The sequence below is a fragment of the Camellia sinensis genome, chromosome 3 (genome assembly GCF_055761805.1).
Source record: "Camellia sinensis isolate YWXY chromosome 3, ASM5576180v1, whole genome shotgun sequence".
NCBI classification, from domain to species: Eukaryota; Viridiplantae; Streptophyta; class Magnoliopsida; order Ericales; family Theaceae; genus Camellia; species Camellia sinensis.
The window spans coordinates 47,090,588-47,107,427 of NC_138963.1; the positions used below are offsets into that span (position 1 = coordinate 47,090,588).

Consider the following 16,840-nt stretch of genomic DNA (forward strand, 5'->3'; position numbering starts at 1 on the left):
AGGAAACTTCATCATGAAGTCCGGCCCCAATACATTTTCAGCCTGCTTGGCTCATCCATGTTGATTGGTTTATCCTTGTTCAAACTTGGCTATTTATCCATGTGCAAATTGGCTTGTCTTCGTTCAAAATTGATCGTCCTATTCTGTTAGAAGATTCAGTTACAAGACAAATCAAGTTCAGATCGGAGATTGTGTATCTCAAGAGTAAATTCCACGTTGGTTGAGCAGTGGCCATCTGCAAAAATAGTTTTGAGGATTTTTAATGAGGTTGACTAATTTTCTCAAAAATTACTCCATTTTTCCAAAACTGGACCATTTCTTGGACCCAAAAAAGGAAAATTTTCAGTGCTTACAACCTGACTTACATGATTTCCAATCAGAAAGTTGAACAAGCATGTTAATATGACTCTCATATTGGTCAAAATTGTTTTAGTAGAAAGCCAAAAACAAAAAATGGTCAAAATGACGAACTAGAGACATAGTTGAGTCAGGTTTTCTGTCTTTTCCCCCGCTGTCAACATACTTGCCAGAAAAAACACCATATTTGCCAGAAAGGGCACCATATTCACCAGAAAAGGGCACAATTGAAGCCGAAAGCTTTCTCATCCTCTAAGTGGTGAGGTATCAAGCTAAGTGCGAAGCATGAACTGGAGTGGGATGTTCGGTTCCTTCACTCGGACGATCACACCCAGATTGGCATCTGACCCGGAATGGGGATGTAGAAAATGCAATGTGTGAAACCAATCAATTGTATGCCTGGCCGGTGGGACATGCTGTAACTCACCTTGATCAAGCTAAGCCAGGGGCATCGTCAACCGATGTGAGTTGCAGATTTACTCCAGTCGTGACACAACCCCTCTGTGGGAGAGCTCACTGTTGTAAGCAGAAGAATGAGAATCTAGTAGAATACAAGGGGCAAGAGCCCACAACTTCCTGTTTATCCATCAACCACCCAGGGGAGGGATAAAAAAATAAGAAAGATTGAAGAATAGAGAGATGTGCGCTGAGAAAAAAAGTGAGGAAATGGCTTGTCAGAGAAATAGAGATGAAGTGCCAAAGTGATGTGAGAATCACAAATGAGAAAGGGTGGGAAACAATACCCGAAGAAACAAGTTCCTCATGAACTGAGAGGTCTCCCGTTGTTGGAACACATTTACGTGTTGTGTTTGTTGTTTTTTATTCTTGTTTTGAGTCGTTTTGAGTGTTTATAGATGTGTTTAGGTTGTTTTACCTTTGTTTTTCCTTTGTTAAGTCGTTTTGACTGCGGTCAGTTGTAGGCTCAATACCCGGTCGAGAACTCATTTCTCATTTCAATTTCAAAAAAAAATCATTTTGTGCTCAGAGTGCCATGCCATTCTCCACATTTGTGCAAAACATGATTTGTTCTTTCATAAAACTACAGGGTTCAACCTGGGTTATGTGAGAACAATAGAGCAAGGACCTATCTGAAGCTACATGGGTTTCAAACTGCAAAGCAAAATAAAAGAGGGAACATACGGAGCATCTGAATGTGTTTCAACTTCAGCAAATTCTGAGATTGCATTCCATATGTACCTCTTCAGGCCTTTTTAATGCTCCGAAGTACGAATGAACCTCAACCTCAACCTCAACCTCAAGCCTACTTCAAAGCCAGAATGGCGATCAGAAGTGCTCTCCCTAAGTACCATTCCTATCAAAGACATCTTGGCTGTGTTTGCAATGAGTTTCTAGGAGATCAACTGTGACGGTGGAAACTAGAGTTCGAATGGCTGATGCCTAGAACACAAAGGTTTGGAATTTCTGAGACTAAAGTCTGGTTTAAATACCCAGGGGTGCATCCCCGGCTTGAAATCTATATGGAAGCCCCATAGGTTGAGGTAGCATGTATGCGCCTCAATTCTAGATACTGAACCAACCTAGTCTGTCACCCTGTTGGAGAATAAGCAAAGTTGTGAACATGGCCAGGAAGAAAAGTAGTACCTATGGTTTGGAAGTGTAACCAAGAAAAAACAGAAGATCCCTAATAGCATAAGGCACAATATTATATGCACAGTTCATTCAGAGGACCTCCAGGTAAGATCATTCCTGTCATTTGAACTCCTTGTTGGTTAGAAACATTCGGGTACGCCCGGTGTTTACACCACTTCTTGTTGGTTAGAAACATTCGGGTACGCCCGGTGTTTACACCACTCCTCATTGGTTAGAAACATTCGTTGGTTAGAAACATTCAGGTACGCCTAGTGTTTACATAACTTCTTGTTGGTTGGAAACATTCGGGTACGCGCGGTGTTTACACCGTCACCTTTCATTGGTTAGAAACATTCGGGTACGCCCGGTGTTTACACCGATGCCTTTCGTTGATGTTTACACCGACGCCTTTTGTTGGTTAGAAACACTCGGGTACGCCCGATGTTTACACCAACACCTTTTGTTGGTTAGAAAGACTCGGGTACGCCCGGTGTTTACACCGACACCTCGTTGGTTAGAAACACTCGAGTACGCCCGGTGTTTACACCGACACCTTGCGTTGGTTAGAAACATTTGGGTACGCCCGGTGTTTACACCGACACCTTTCATTGGTTAGAAACACTCGGGTATGCTCGGTGTTTACACCATAACTTTCGTTGGTTAAAAACACTCGGGTACGCCCGGTGTTTACACTGACACCTTGCATTGGTTAGAAACACTCGAGTATGCCCAGTGTTTACACCGACACCTTGCGTTGGTTAGAAACATTCGGGTATGCCCGATGTTTATACCACCCCTTTGGTTAGAAGCGTTTGGGACGTGTGTCTAACGCTCATACCTCGCTTTGGTTAGAAACACTCGGGTACGCCCGATGTTTATACCTCTCTTCCGATTAGAAACGTTTGGAACGTAGTTCGTCGCTTATACCTCTTTGTTTGGGTTAGAAACATTGGAACGTGCTCTGATGTTTATAACACCCTCCGGTGTTTGCACCGCTCCCTTTTCCCTTTCGCGCATGGTGCGTTAGGATGCTTTGGTTAAATGCATTTGAACAAATTTTTGATGCTTATACCGCTCTTTGCTTTGATTGCATAATGGTTGGATGCGTTTCACTTGTTATCATTACTTCTTTTTCTCCCTTGTGCCATGTGTTGGGATCATGTTTGCCGCCTCGGGTGCGCCCGACGGTTATTGTTCTTTACCTTTCCTGTGTGATGCGCAGTTGAATTTGCATAATTTTCTTACATCCTTTCTGCATGAAATGTGGTTCGGTTCATGTTTACTTGCTTATGTATGAGTTTACTGTAGCATTTCTTTGCCTAAAATTTGCATCTAGATGTTTCCTTACAGCCCTCATTGCATGATCATAAGTTATGTTCTGCATTATGCAAACCATTTGCATCTTGCCCCTGAACTACGCTGGTTTGATTCCTTGCAAACGGATACGTAGGCAGGTGCGGGCACAACCATCTATTTCCACATTTGCATTTTGTTTATTTGTCCAAGTCTTTGGCCTTATCAAAAATGGGTCGTCTCTGGCCTTTGACATTCACTCACGTCATTTTATGACTTCGAGCTCTGTCAAAGAGGGGCAACTGTTGACACTCCACTTTTTACCACCCTTAAGACTTGGGCAGTATTGATCATTTACTTGGTGATGAAAGATGTGCAGTGAAAAAATTCGATTTCTTCAGCAAGAGGAGCTTCAAATCCCAACTTCACACCCCTTTTTGGACCAAAACCATTTTGACCGAAATATTTTAGATCTTAAGACCCTCTCTTTCAAAATAGTTTTTGAAAGAGTTCCTACAATGTTTCGACGCTCGTATTTTGTTAAATGTTGCGTGTTTAAAAAATATTTCAAAACACCTAATTTAGGGGTTTGGAGTTGAAGAAAAGAGGAGAGAAGAGAAGAAAACTAGTTGATGAGAAGTTCGACATGAATCCGGATAGGATCGAAACTGAGCAATCTTCACTAAAAGAGGCATATCTTTTTGCACAGTTAGAATTTTGATGTGAGGCTTCCACCATTGTAAATAAGACTTCCAGGGCTTCAATTTAGGCTCAAGAATGACTTGCACAGGAGTCCAGACGAAGGAGATATTCCCATTTGAAGTTGGGTCCAAAAAGCAGATTTTTTTGGCCAACTAGATGTGGAAGTTGCTAGCCATGAATGGGATTTTCTGGCCATGTGCCGGCCATGAATGGCCTATGCCGGCCACCTGCCGTCCAAGGATGATTCTTTTCGGCCAACAATGGACATGTGCCGGCCATCAATGATGGCTTGCCGGCCATTGATGGAAAAAGTCAAATTTTGGCAGATATTTGTATTCTAGCTGTCCATTCTGGGATATTTTCGACCAAGGCTTACATTCTTCTATATATAGAGAGCCTTCTCTATTGTTTTAAAGGTTAGAACATTTGAGGAAAAAAAATTTGGTAGCCTCTCTCTCTAGATTTCTCTCTCTTGAACCTTTGTGCATAAGTGTATACAAGTGTAGAGACACTTCTCCTTTGCCTATACATCCTTGACCAAAGTTGGTTATCCTTGAGCTGAGGTTCTAGAAGGTCTTCTTGGAGCCCTTGGAGGTGATTTTGCTTGGTTTTGTTGCCTAAAATTGTGTTGTGCTTCAAGAGGCATAACTCTCTCCTTTTAAGTTTGTTTTTCATACTTGCTTTTCCATCTTTTTCCACCATTTCAAGGCTGGTTTTGGCATGTAAAAAGTTTTGTTTTTCAGTCCTAAAAGTGGTGGTTTGAGCCTTTGTGAGTTAGCGGGTTGTCCTCCATTTTTTCTCTTTAGCTTGTTAAGCTTTTTGCACCATTTCTCATCACCTTCAAATCAAACTTTTTGGGCCTTTTTACCACTAAAACTCAGAGGTTTTTCAGTAACAAAAACCATATTTTGAGGTCCAAAGTAGGAGGGGTTGGCCTCCCCTCCTTGTGTCTTGTTTATAAGTGTAGATAGCCTAACATGTGAGCATATTTTTCTACTATTTTATGACTTGGTCTCAACATATTTTTGCCACTTTTTTGCCATTTTTTACCTCTGTTTGGGGCTGGTTAAGTCACTTGAGGCTTGCTTTGTATGCTTGTAGTGCAGTGGTGCTTAATAGTCTAGTTTGTGCTATGTATTAGCCTCTCATTCTAGCACTTTTTTAGCCTACTTCAAGCATGTTTTAGGACACATTTTAAACTATTTTAGGACTGTTTTAAAGTGTTTGTCCCTTGTGAGCTTTGTATTGTATGGCTATACTATAATGGTCTTCACTAGCTCATTGTTTTAAGGCTTCTAACATGTTTTGCATGAGATCATTGCATGTTGTAGCATCATTTAACATGTAATTTCAGTGTGTTTAGCTCTATCACACTCTCACTTACTTCACTCTTTCATTGCTTTTGAGAGTTGTGCTTTGAGTCTTGTTTGTAGCCTACCATATGAGCATGTTTTTCTTGCCATCTATGTTTCAATCTCCGCATGTTTTGGCCACTGTTTTGGCATGTTTTAGCTCTGTCCAGAGCTAGTTTGGTTATTTGAGCTTGATATTGCATGCCTCTAGTGTAGTGTTCTTCACTAGCTTTAGTGTTTTTGGCTCTTAACATGTTGTACATGAGTTGTTTGCATGTTGTAGTATTATTTTTCATGTCATTTCAGCACTGAAATATCTACAACCTCCCTCATTTCTTCACTTTTCATTTTTTTTGAGGGTTGGTTAACCTTAATGTCATGTTTAAGCTTGAGATAGAGCTTGTGCTCAATGGTTTTAACCCTCTTTTGAGGGTTCCTCCTAACCAAAGGCATGATCTCTCTCATGTCTTAAACCATCTTTTGGTTGACCCCTCTCTCATTAGAGGACATTCATCTTGGACTTAACTGATTAAAGAATGGCTTCGTAATGCTAAAATGAGTAAACAAGAATTGGACAAGAAAAACATGGCTAAGATAAGCATGTTGTGCATGTGTTCAATCAGACGTTATATTGAACACGAGGTAGATTGGTCCATTTCATACTCAAAGTGATGAAATGAGCCAATCTCCTTTGTCTCCATCACCCTTGATCATGCATGATAGGGTGTTGGTCCTTTGAGTCTTGTTTTGTGCATTTATTGAAAGTGTACAACTTGGATCTTTGGCCATCATGCATTGAAAATGCTTGATTGGTGGTTTTGGATCCAAGAGTGCCACTCCTTTGATGTTTTGAGATGATAAGGAGGGGCATAGTACAAAGATATCCTTGGAAAACCCTTCATTTTCCTCTATTTGTGCTCTGTTGCAGTGTAGTGATTCAGCACACCAGTGGCTGGCAGTGGTCCACTGATGGTCGGCAGTGCTACATCTTTGGTCGGTAGTGCCTCTTTTTGGCCGGCAGCAACCAATCATGGCCGGCAGGCCACTGGTGTAGTCCTCAACATTGGTTTGGTAAGTTGGAGCAGAAAGTTCTTGAAGTAACCTTGTAAACAGAGTCCCTCAAGAGCAAACCGGTGGGCTTTTCAGGGCGAAAATTGAATGCATGCATATTCAACTTCCTAAAGCCAAGCTGAGGTAGTGTAGTTTAGTGTTTTACATGTTTAATTAGTGTACATTGGTTTTGTAATTTAATTAACTAGCTGTTAATTAGTTAAGTGTTGTAATAATTAAGTAGCTTAGTTTACCTATTTCTTTATTTCATTTTGTAATAATTAGTCTAATTAGTTTAATTAGATTAGTTTGATTAGCTTAGCTTAGTGTAGCTTAGCTTATTCGGACCCTCCTTCGTGAGGGCATAATGTTGTAATAACCATGTGTGTGTGTGTGCATGTCTTTCAACCCCACGTCTTTCTCCCTTTTACTTAACCGCTTTCGATGGTTAGTTTAGGGTCATTTTCAATTAGCATACCTTATGCTTGCATGTTTGCATCATTCATTTGTCTTGCATACACTGAGGCTCGGCGTTTCATTCAAACTACATCGTATTTCAATGTAAGTTTTATTCTTTAGCATACTTGCATGAGTGTGAGTGTTGTGATGATAGCATGCTTACCATGAGGCTATGTGCTTACTTGATTAACTGCATGAATGCCTGTGGATGAAGGCTTTGTTACTTGAATTGGGATAATTCGATGATTGTGAGTTTTAAGCCCACTTTGCGAAATGGCAAATCATGTTTTTAAGCCCACCCGAGGGTGGCAAATCCGCATTTTAGCCCACTTGAGAGTGGCACCATCAAACCATTTTCGAAAACAAACATGAGTTGAATTCGTTCCAATTCTCGTGATTTAGTCTATACTTGTATGTGTGCGTCACGTAGTAAAGTTAGCTAATAATCGGATAAGAACACATGAGGTTTATAAAACAACATATCATGATAGTAGAGGCTGATCCTTTGATCGGGTGAGCGGGGGTGCTCATTTCAGGACCTTCCTCTCTCGTACCCAAGTTCCCGAGCCAAGGCAACTTTGGTGATGACAGACACGTGGCCTTTGGCACAAGTCAGGGTTTTCTAAATTTTCCAAAATAAAACATTTAGGTGACGACTCTATAATTTGGCAAAGCAATCCAGTTTTGGCATTATTTGATTCAAAATCTGATTTTCCAAAATGATTTGCCGGATTGAACTCTTTGGTGTTTATCATTTTCACATTGCACTTTGTAAGACTAGATTCGGAACCGTGACAGGAGTCCGAACTATAGGACCAATTCGAGACACTCCAAAAGGGGGGGGGCGCGAAGAAAGTCGAGTCTAATTTGCACTGAAATGAACATTCTCTCTTCTATTGTTTGCAATTTATGTTGCTTCGGTATGTATGGGTTTCATTTTAGATTCATTGATTTAGGATCTTTTTTAGTAGCAATCATGCTGTTGAATTCTTTTTTACTTCTCTTATTTGACGCAGTGCAGTGCAGTAATTCTCAATAAAACGTTGTTTATGTTTGAATTCAGTGAAGAATTCAATCACAACATGAGAATAAGATGATAAGATTTATTCGCATAGAGAATTAAAGATGGCACATTTTTTATCCACCTGAATGCTAAAATGTTGAAATGTATCTTGAGTTCAAAATTGTGATGGTTAAAAACAAACTTCAATTGTTCTGTGTACTATTTGATCCACCTGCTATGCTAAATTGGGTCAAATAGTCATACTCATCTTTTATGGCTTTATAAACTTTTTTAAGAGAACTCAATACATTATGTTCATTCTTTTCTAAATTATTTCTGAAGATATTGAGATCTTGACTACTTGTGCTTGGAAATTCCTGTATATTGGTCAAATGATTTTTATTGGTTTGGAAATTCAAGACCTATGTTTTAGTGTTCAAATGGTCCTGATCAGTTTAGTACACATTTGTATTTAAGGAATAAATGGGATCTAGAAAGTATTTATGCAAAATACTCAATCTTGTATGCACGCGTGTGTTAAGCTCTGAGTATCAACTATAAAGAATGGATTTTATGTAAATCACTCAATTGAATATGCTTGTTTTTTGCGAGTACATGGCAGTATCAAGTCATATTGAGGTTTCCTATGTATCCTTTTGTTATCATGATAAGAGTAATAAAGTGAGCATATGGAATTTATCTCTAAAAGTTTTTCATTTTCTTTGAATTGTATTTATATCTTGTCTATTTCTCTTTCACAAAACGGCCTGGACACAAAGGTGGAGAAGTCAAGAAAGCAATTGAAGGAAAGGAAGAATAGAACCAAGAATATGCAAGGTGTAAAGAAGGTAAGGAAATATACAACCCAAAATCACCAAACGGCATCGGATTAGCATGAAACTTGGCACACACAACCGCCTAAGCACGAGAGACTTGTGGGAGAAGACGGGACTCAAATTGGGTTCTCGGTTTGGGAGTTAGAGCCGAATTTCGGTAGCGGCAAACTAGTTCCTTAAGAAACTTAGAATTCGAGGTGTTGACGCCCCAAAATCACCAAACGGTGTTGGATTCGCATGAAACTTGGCACACACGACCGCCTTGGCACGAGATACCTGTGGGAGAAGATGGGACTCAAATCGGGTTCCCGGTTTAGGAGTTAGAGCCGGATTTCAGTCTAGGCAAAATTATTCACTTAATTATTTTTGTAATTGCATAGTAGTTAAATTTTTATGTTTTTTTTTTGTAATTAACATATTAACACATAATTATATTGTCATTAATTATTTTTATTTTTTGTTTTCAGATATTTCTCGAGGAGTTTGCTTCTTGTGGAATGAATGCCAGTGAAGAATGCGACTAACTTTTGTTTTTGTTACCCATGAAGAATGATGAGGAAAACTTTTGTTTTTGGTTTATGTTATTTTGAATTGTGAATAACATTATGTATTTAAAAATTATATATATATATATATATATATATATATATATATTATGTAACATTATGTAGTGGGGTAATTTTGTTGATGTGTAGTTATGAATGCAAGAATATTTTATTATGGAGAAATTGTTATTTCTATACAGGAATTTTTATATTATTATGCCATTATTGGTTTCTTTTTCAATTTTTTTTTTCATTTAATACAGGTAATTTTAATATTTTTAATAATTTTATTGCAGTTTTTTTTTCTGGTGCGACGGCACCACATCGTCGCAAAAACATCAAAGCTAAAATGTATATTTTTTTTGGTGACATAGGCAATGCCGTTGCAAAAGAATTTTGGCGACAGAGGTCATGCTGTCGCAAAAAAAAAAAATCCCGACAACATTTTTTTTGCCATCTCAAATAAAAATTTTAACGACAGTACAATACTGCAGTCGTAAAAGGTCTCATTTTTTTTTTTACATATTATAGGCGATAGTAAAACACCATCACAAAAGACAACATTTGTCGTCGCAAAAAAAAAGGCCACAACATCATGTCATCGCTAAAACGTTTTAGCAACACCCTCTATTGTGACCCTCCCTTTGCCGTCGCTAAATATTTTTTAAGACGGCATTAGGAGTATTCGCGATGGCATTTTTCCATCGCGAAAAAACTGAAATTTTTGTAGTGATGCCATATGCTATAGATTTAGAATTTAGGATTTATCAATGTATATTGCATGTCATCTTTTGTATTGATCAAAGTTATAAATGAAATAGAAGATATGATATTTTGTTATTACTACAATTACATACTTTTTTTCTTTTTAAGAAAAAAACACATCACCATGTTTGCTTTGATCTTCATAAATTTTTTTCATAAATTTTTTCTAGAACAATAAAAACTATTTTGGTTAAAGAAATAAAAAATTAGTTTATTTTAAAAAAATTTAAAATATTTTTTTAATATTTATTTTTATCAAATTAGTTTCCATTTTTTAAAAAATAATTATGAAAATTTTTTTTTCTTAAAAACAAACCAAACAACGCAAATTATCTATATAATTTTTTTATATACAAAATTTGATTATATACTATATATATAGAAAAACGCAAAATGCAAAATTAAATATTAAAATTATTACAAATAAAACAACATTAACTAAATTGATATTACAACGACTATCACTATAATTTGTGTTTTTATTTTTTTATTTTATTTTTAGACATAGCAGCCACGGAAGGACTCATCTTTCGTCATTGAAGGGGCTGAATATGAAATGGGTTGGATCCAAGCCTTGGGCCGGCTCAATCCACTAAAGCCCAAATCCAAGTGGGTTAGATGAATATATGGGCAAGCCAATTGAGCCCAACTCCATGATCAACAGTATACCCAAGTCCTCAAGCATTTGGGCCCAACCTGCAGTGGAAAGGCTAGTCCAGCCACGATGTTGGGCTGGGCCGAACTGCAAGACCTAATCTATGTGCCGAACTAAAGTGGGCCGAGCCCATACAAAGATATCCGAATGGACTAACCCATCTCTATAAACGATCTTTTAAAAGGCCGAGCCGAGGCACAGCGGTACCGAGCTAAGGAAACCCTTTAGAGAAATGTGGAAGCTATGAATGCATGCACATGGAGGATGCCACCTCAGCTGGTCCCCTACACCTAGAATCACGGAAACTGTTAAACCAAAAGAATGTGGTTTGTTATCAGCATGACTACAATGAGTATGTGCATTCTATGACAACTACCAGGTGGTCCCCCACCTTGGGCAATGCTAAAAAGAAACTTGGCAGCACCTAAGCTCCATGAAACCATCTTGAGCAACAAGCAAGGAACCCTATAAATACTACATGAACTTCACATTGAAGGTAACTAAACTGATCCAAGCTGAACCCCACTTACTCCAAACAAAACTCTCTACATCTCTTCTCCGATCACTAATTCCCACACCGGAGGGGTTATCTGGCCAACCCCGGCCGGGCAGCTCTTACAGTGTTTCTTGTGGCAGGAACCTCAATCCTTGGATAGTCTAACTGAGTGTGAAGCCCCGATCCACTTTCATCTAGTGCGGAATCCGATACGCACAATTGATGCAGTGAACGTGGATCACTTTGTCTCTAAGCTCTGCACTCAGTTCTAGCGATGGGGATTGAGGACATCCCACCTTTGACACATACTCCACAGACGGAGAAGACAAAGGACAAAGGCTTGGCACTCCCAACAGTCCTAGAAGAACAAACTGGAAACAATAATTGGACCCCTGAATCCGTCGAGCATCGATTACCCTTCCCTGGAGGTTCTTCTCATCACTTTCTTCTGGAAAAGGATTACAGAGATCGAATCATAGACTCCATGGGGATAGAGATACAGGAGCTGAAAGCACAACTTAAAAGGGTACTGGGTGATCCAACAGAAAAGAAGACTAAAGTAGAGCCCTCTCGCTTACGACAGAGGAGCTCATCCAGAGAGCCACCAGTGAAGAAGTTCCCCAGAAATGAGTCTGGGCAACAAAGCCAGCCTATCTCGGTACAGAGTGAGGCGGCGAGCAGCCACACCAGTGGGTCACGTCGAAGAAAGACTAAGAGGCAGAAGACGGTTAGCCAACAGACTGAATACCCTCACCTTCATACTTGGTTGGTCAGCAACAAGCAGAACGAGCAACATCGAGATCATCTGGACCGTACCATTCACCAGAGAGAGCATCAAGTGCTGGATAGGCTCGTCTCCTCATAATTCTCCCCAGAAATTGAGGCCATGAGACCTCCAAAGAAATTCACCCCACCAAAGTTCACTTCGTACGATAGGAAGTCGGACCCACTGACGCATATTAGCCATTACAGACAGATGATGTCTCTATGGAGCCGAGATGAGGCACTGATGTACAAAGTCTTCCAATCCAACTTGGGAGAAATTGGACTTCGATGGTTCGATCAACTCCCCACTGGATCAATTCATGGCTGGAAGCAGCTCTCCGAAGAGTTCCTAGCCAGGTTCATCTCCAACACTAAGATCCTGAAAGAGCCGGATACACTGTTCGGTCTCCGAAAGGAGCAGGAAGAAACGCTGCGCAGTTATGCTAGGAGGTACTATGAAGAGTACAATGACCTGGAGGAAAACGTGTGCAGTGAAAAGATGGTCGTTATGTCTTTCAAACATGGTTTGCGCCCGGAAAGTAAGTCGAGACAATCACTTACCAAGTGCCCGGTCACAGCATTGAAAGATTTGCGTGCCAGGATTGAGCAGTACGCTCGCCTCGAAGATGATCAGATCCCCATCAAGGTAGCATCAGCAGAAAAAACAGCTCGGCACAAGAAGAGAACAGATCGAGGAGAACACTGAGGGCTCACGGTGAATGAGGTGGATAAGTCCAAATCTTACAAAGCCATTGTGACTGTATTCAAAGAACCGATCTATCGAATCCTGGAAAAGATCAAGAGAGAGCCCTTCTTTTTTTGGCCGCCGAAAATGTTGGGAGATCCGGCTCGGCGCAATCAGAAGCTCAGATGTACCTACCATCACGGCAGGGGGGCATATGACTCAGAATTGCAGGGCACTGAAGCAACACTTGGAGGACCTAGTAGCAGCTGGACACCTCTGGGATTACATTGATCAGGATAAGGAAGTGATCGAATCGAGGAACCCACCACGAGAACCGAATATTGAGTACCTACCTTGGTTGATAATAAATGTGATCCATGGAACAGTGACTCAGGAACCTGAGGAGACACTAAAAGAAGAGATTGCTAAGGCTATGCAAATTTAGCAGGTCATGTCAGTAGAGCCTGCATCGAAAAAGGTACGCACGGTACCCAAATCCCCCTTGTGCACTGTTTCATTTACTAGAAAGGATTTAGAAGGCATACAACACCCACATACTGATGCACTGATTATAACTGTGGGAATTGGGAAACGGTTTGACGTAAAACGAGTCCTGGTAGATCAAGGCAGTGCAGCAGACATATTGTATTATGACTTGTTCAGAAAGCTTGGTCTCTCCGAGCAGCACCTCACCCCAGCAACAGCTCCGTTAGTTGGCTTCAATTCACAGCCAGAATGGCCGCTTAGCAGAATAGTGTTGCCAATTGTGGAAGGAACAAAGATAGAGTTTCTAGTTATTAATACATCATCCCCTTACAACGCCATACCTGGCCGTCCATGGATTCATCAAATTGAGGTGGTCCCTTCAACATACCACCAGCTCATCCATTTCTCAACGGAACACGAAGTAGAGCAGATCTTAGGGGATCAAGTTGCGTCCAAACATTGTTTCATGGCGGCACTAAAGCCAAAGCAACTCTGTAACCAGGTATAGACAGTAGAAGTGGCCAAACAACCAGTCTTGGAAGATGTAGGGGGAGCCCCAGAGGAAAAGATAGTAGAGGATTTGGAGAAAGTCCTGCTAAAAGAGGATGATCCAGAAAAGTACTTCCTTATCAGTACCTCGCTAGGCACTGATGAGAAACTTCAACTGCTGGAACTGCTGAGGGAAAATATAGAGGTATTCACATGGTCAGCATATGATACTCCAGGATTGAACCCAGAATTTGCTTTCCATAAGCTCAACATCAACCCTTCCGCTCGGCTCGTTGTACAGAAAAGTCAGAGATCCTCAGTTGAGCACACTGAAGCAGTAATTGCTGAAGTCAAAAAACTCCTGGCATCAGGAGCGATCAGAAAAGTTCAATACCCACAATGGCTGTCCAACACAGTTGTAGTCAAAAAGAAGAACGAAAAATGGAGAGATTGCGTTGCCTTCACTTGCTTAAACAAAGCCTACCCAAAAGATAGCTTTCCGCTACTTCGCATTGATCTACTGGTAGACTCAACAGCCGGGCACGAGCGCATGAGCTTTCTGGACGCTTATAACGGCTATCACAAGATACCACTATTCAGTTCGGATCAAGAAAAGACAGCATTTATCACTCCAAGGAGAACTTACTGCTACAAAGTAATGCCGTTCGGCCTCAAGAACGCCGGGGCAACCTACCAGCGAATGATCACTCGAACGTTCAAGGGCCAACTTGGGAAAACCATGGAAGCTTATATAGATGATATCGTAGTAAAAAACAAGCTCGCTACAAACCACCTTGCAGACTTGGGAGAAGTTTTTGGTATCCTGAAAAACCATCAGCTTCGCCTCAATGCCTCGAAATGCACTTTCGGGGTAGGAACATGGAAGTTCTTGGGAGACATGGTCACTCATAGAGGAATCGAGGCGAATCCGGATCAAATCAAAGCAATACAAGATCTTGAAGTACCAACAAAGGCTAAAGAGCTACAGAAACTGGCCGGAATGGCGGCCACCCTGAATCGGTTCATCAGCAAATCTTCAAATCGGATAAAGCCCTTCTTCCAGCTATTGAGGAAAAGGGCAGCGTTTGAATGGAGTTCTGAGTGTACTGAAGCACTGCAAAGTCTCAAAAGATACCTCAGCACACCACCTCTCCTGTCCACTTCAGAACTAGGAGATGAGCTGTACCTATATCAAGTAGTCTCAGATCACGCCGTAAGCGCAATATTAATTCGAGAAGTTAACAAGGAACAGAGGCCAGTATACTGTGTTAGCAAGACTTTGCTATATGCCGAGACATGGTATCTACCCTTGGAAAAGTTAGCTTACGTCCTGCTTATCTGTCACGACCCGAACCCGCCCCTATGGGTTAAGGCCATAACCGGCCAGTAATCACGAGATTACCTACGGCCTCAAACCAAATAAGATAAGACTCATCAGAGTAAAAGGGGCCAAACGGAAGCAAATTTAAAACGTTGTCCTTAAAACTTTGTCCATAGAGCTGTGCTTATATGCACACCATAACATTCCATGTGTACATATGTTAGTAACTCACAACAGAAAGTGTAATGACATAAGATTCTATACAGACAGGATCATCCAAACTAAGTCAACCCATGAAAACTATATACAGACATATTCAAAACTTCGCCAACCTGACAAAATGTAAATACATAACAAAAGGGTGAAGACGAGTCTCGTGCGTGAGACACAAGGGCTGACTCTTCAAAACCTTGGTTGTTCCACACAAACTTCACTGAGGTTGGGTTTGGACCTCTCTTGGCTCACCTACAAACACATGAATGAGTGTGAGTGATAGCCTAGTGAATAATATCAAACAAAGAAGTCATACAAACGATATGTAGAACAACAAACTCCAAACGACCTTGGGCCCAATTCATACTTCTATTTAACATATATATATACACAATTTAAGTCAAGTGACCGTGGTTCATATCAGGCTGGCCTTCGGCCCATTTATACTTTCATTTATGTCAGAACGGCCTCTGGCCCATTCATTCGTGTCAAAACGACCTTCGGTCCTTTCGTTTATGTCAAAACGACCTTCGGTCCATTCATTTATCTCAAAACAACCTTCGGCCCATTTATTTATCTCAAAATGACCTTCGGTCCGTTCGTTCATGTCAAAACGACCTTCGGTCCATTCGTTTAAGTCAAGACAACCTTCGGTCCATTCATTTATCTCAAAACGACCTTCGGTCCATTCATTTATCTCAAAACGACCTTCGGTCCGTTCGTTTGTGTCAAAACGACCTTCGGTCCATTCGTTTATGTCAAAACGACCTTCGGTCCATTCATTTATCTCAAAACGACCTTCGGTCCGTTCGTTTGTGTCAAAACGACCTTCGGTCCATTCGTTTATGTCAAAACGGCGTTTGGCCCATTCACACTTTCGTGTCAAACTGGCCTTTGGCCCAATCATTCATATCGAAACGGCCTCTGGGCCATTCATTCATGCTTGTCAAAACGGCCTCTGACCCATTCATTATTTCTTGTCAAAACGGCCTCTGGCCCATTGTAAATTTTCATATCAGACATTGTCCACCATTCAAATTAATGAACTTATAGACTTACATAGACGTAAGCAATAGGACAACAAAATATTCAAACATCTTTTGTTAAGATATTACTCACAGTGATCGGCTTGTGGATTTCCCCTGGAGCTTGACCCTACACATTTCATGAACACAAACGGGGTCACTAACAGTTCAATCCGTTCTTTGATTCGCATATTCCTCTTAAGGCATTATTCTTATCTCATTAACTCATTTACAATGCTTAACATATGCCTAAGAGTGCTTACAAGTGAAAGAGAACGGAAAACGAAACACAGAACGAGCATACAAAATTTCAGCGAACAGGGTCCCCGCTCGAGCGTCAACTTCCCCGCTCGACCGGACCCTTAGGGCCTGCAAAAGTACTGGTTGCATGAAAAATACGCTAGCGCGTGGGATAGAGCGCTCGAGCGGAAGGCCTGTCTATAAAAACTCCCTGCTCGAGCGTGATATATACCGCTCGAACAGACATCCAACTCTGCAAAAAGTGCTGGGAGCACGATTTTCCCGCTCGAGCGGCTCTTCTCCTGCTTGAGCGGACATCAAAAATCTGGGTTTTCCAGATTGAGTTCTTGAGCTCCAATTCGAATTTCAACCGACAAAACATGCATGTTATGGCTCAAATCTCAAATATAGTTATGCTAACATGCCATAAACACCAAAACACATTACAATGGAGCCCAATTCACAATTAATTCACATGTATGCCCCAATCCCCCATCCACTCATTCTAATACA

At 40.8% G+C, this 16,840-nt stretch overlaps 1 protein-coding gene across 1 annotated transcript; it reads left to right on the forward strand.

The window, feature by feature from the left end:
* Positions 1 to 11,989: 11,989 nt before the first annotated feature.
* Positions 11,990 to 12,574, forward strand: LOC145821485 (uncharacterized). The gene has a single exon (XM_082918007.1). It carries the CDS (start codon positions 11,990 to 11,992, stop codon positions 12,572 to 12,574), a length of 585 nt encoding a protein of 194 aa, XP_082774133.1.
* Positions 12,575 to 16,840: the final 4,266 nt, after the last annotated feature.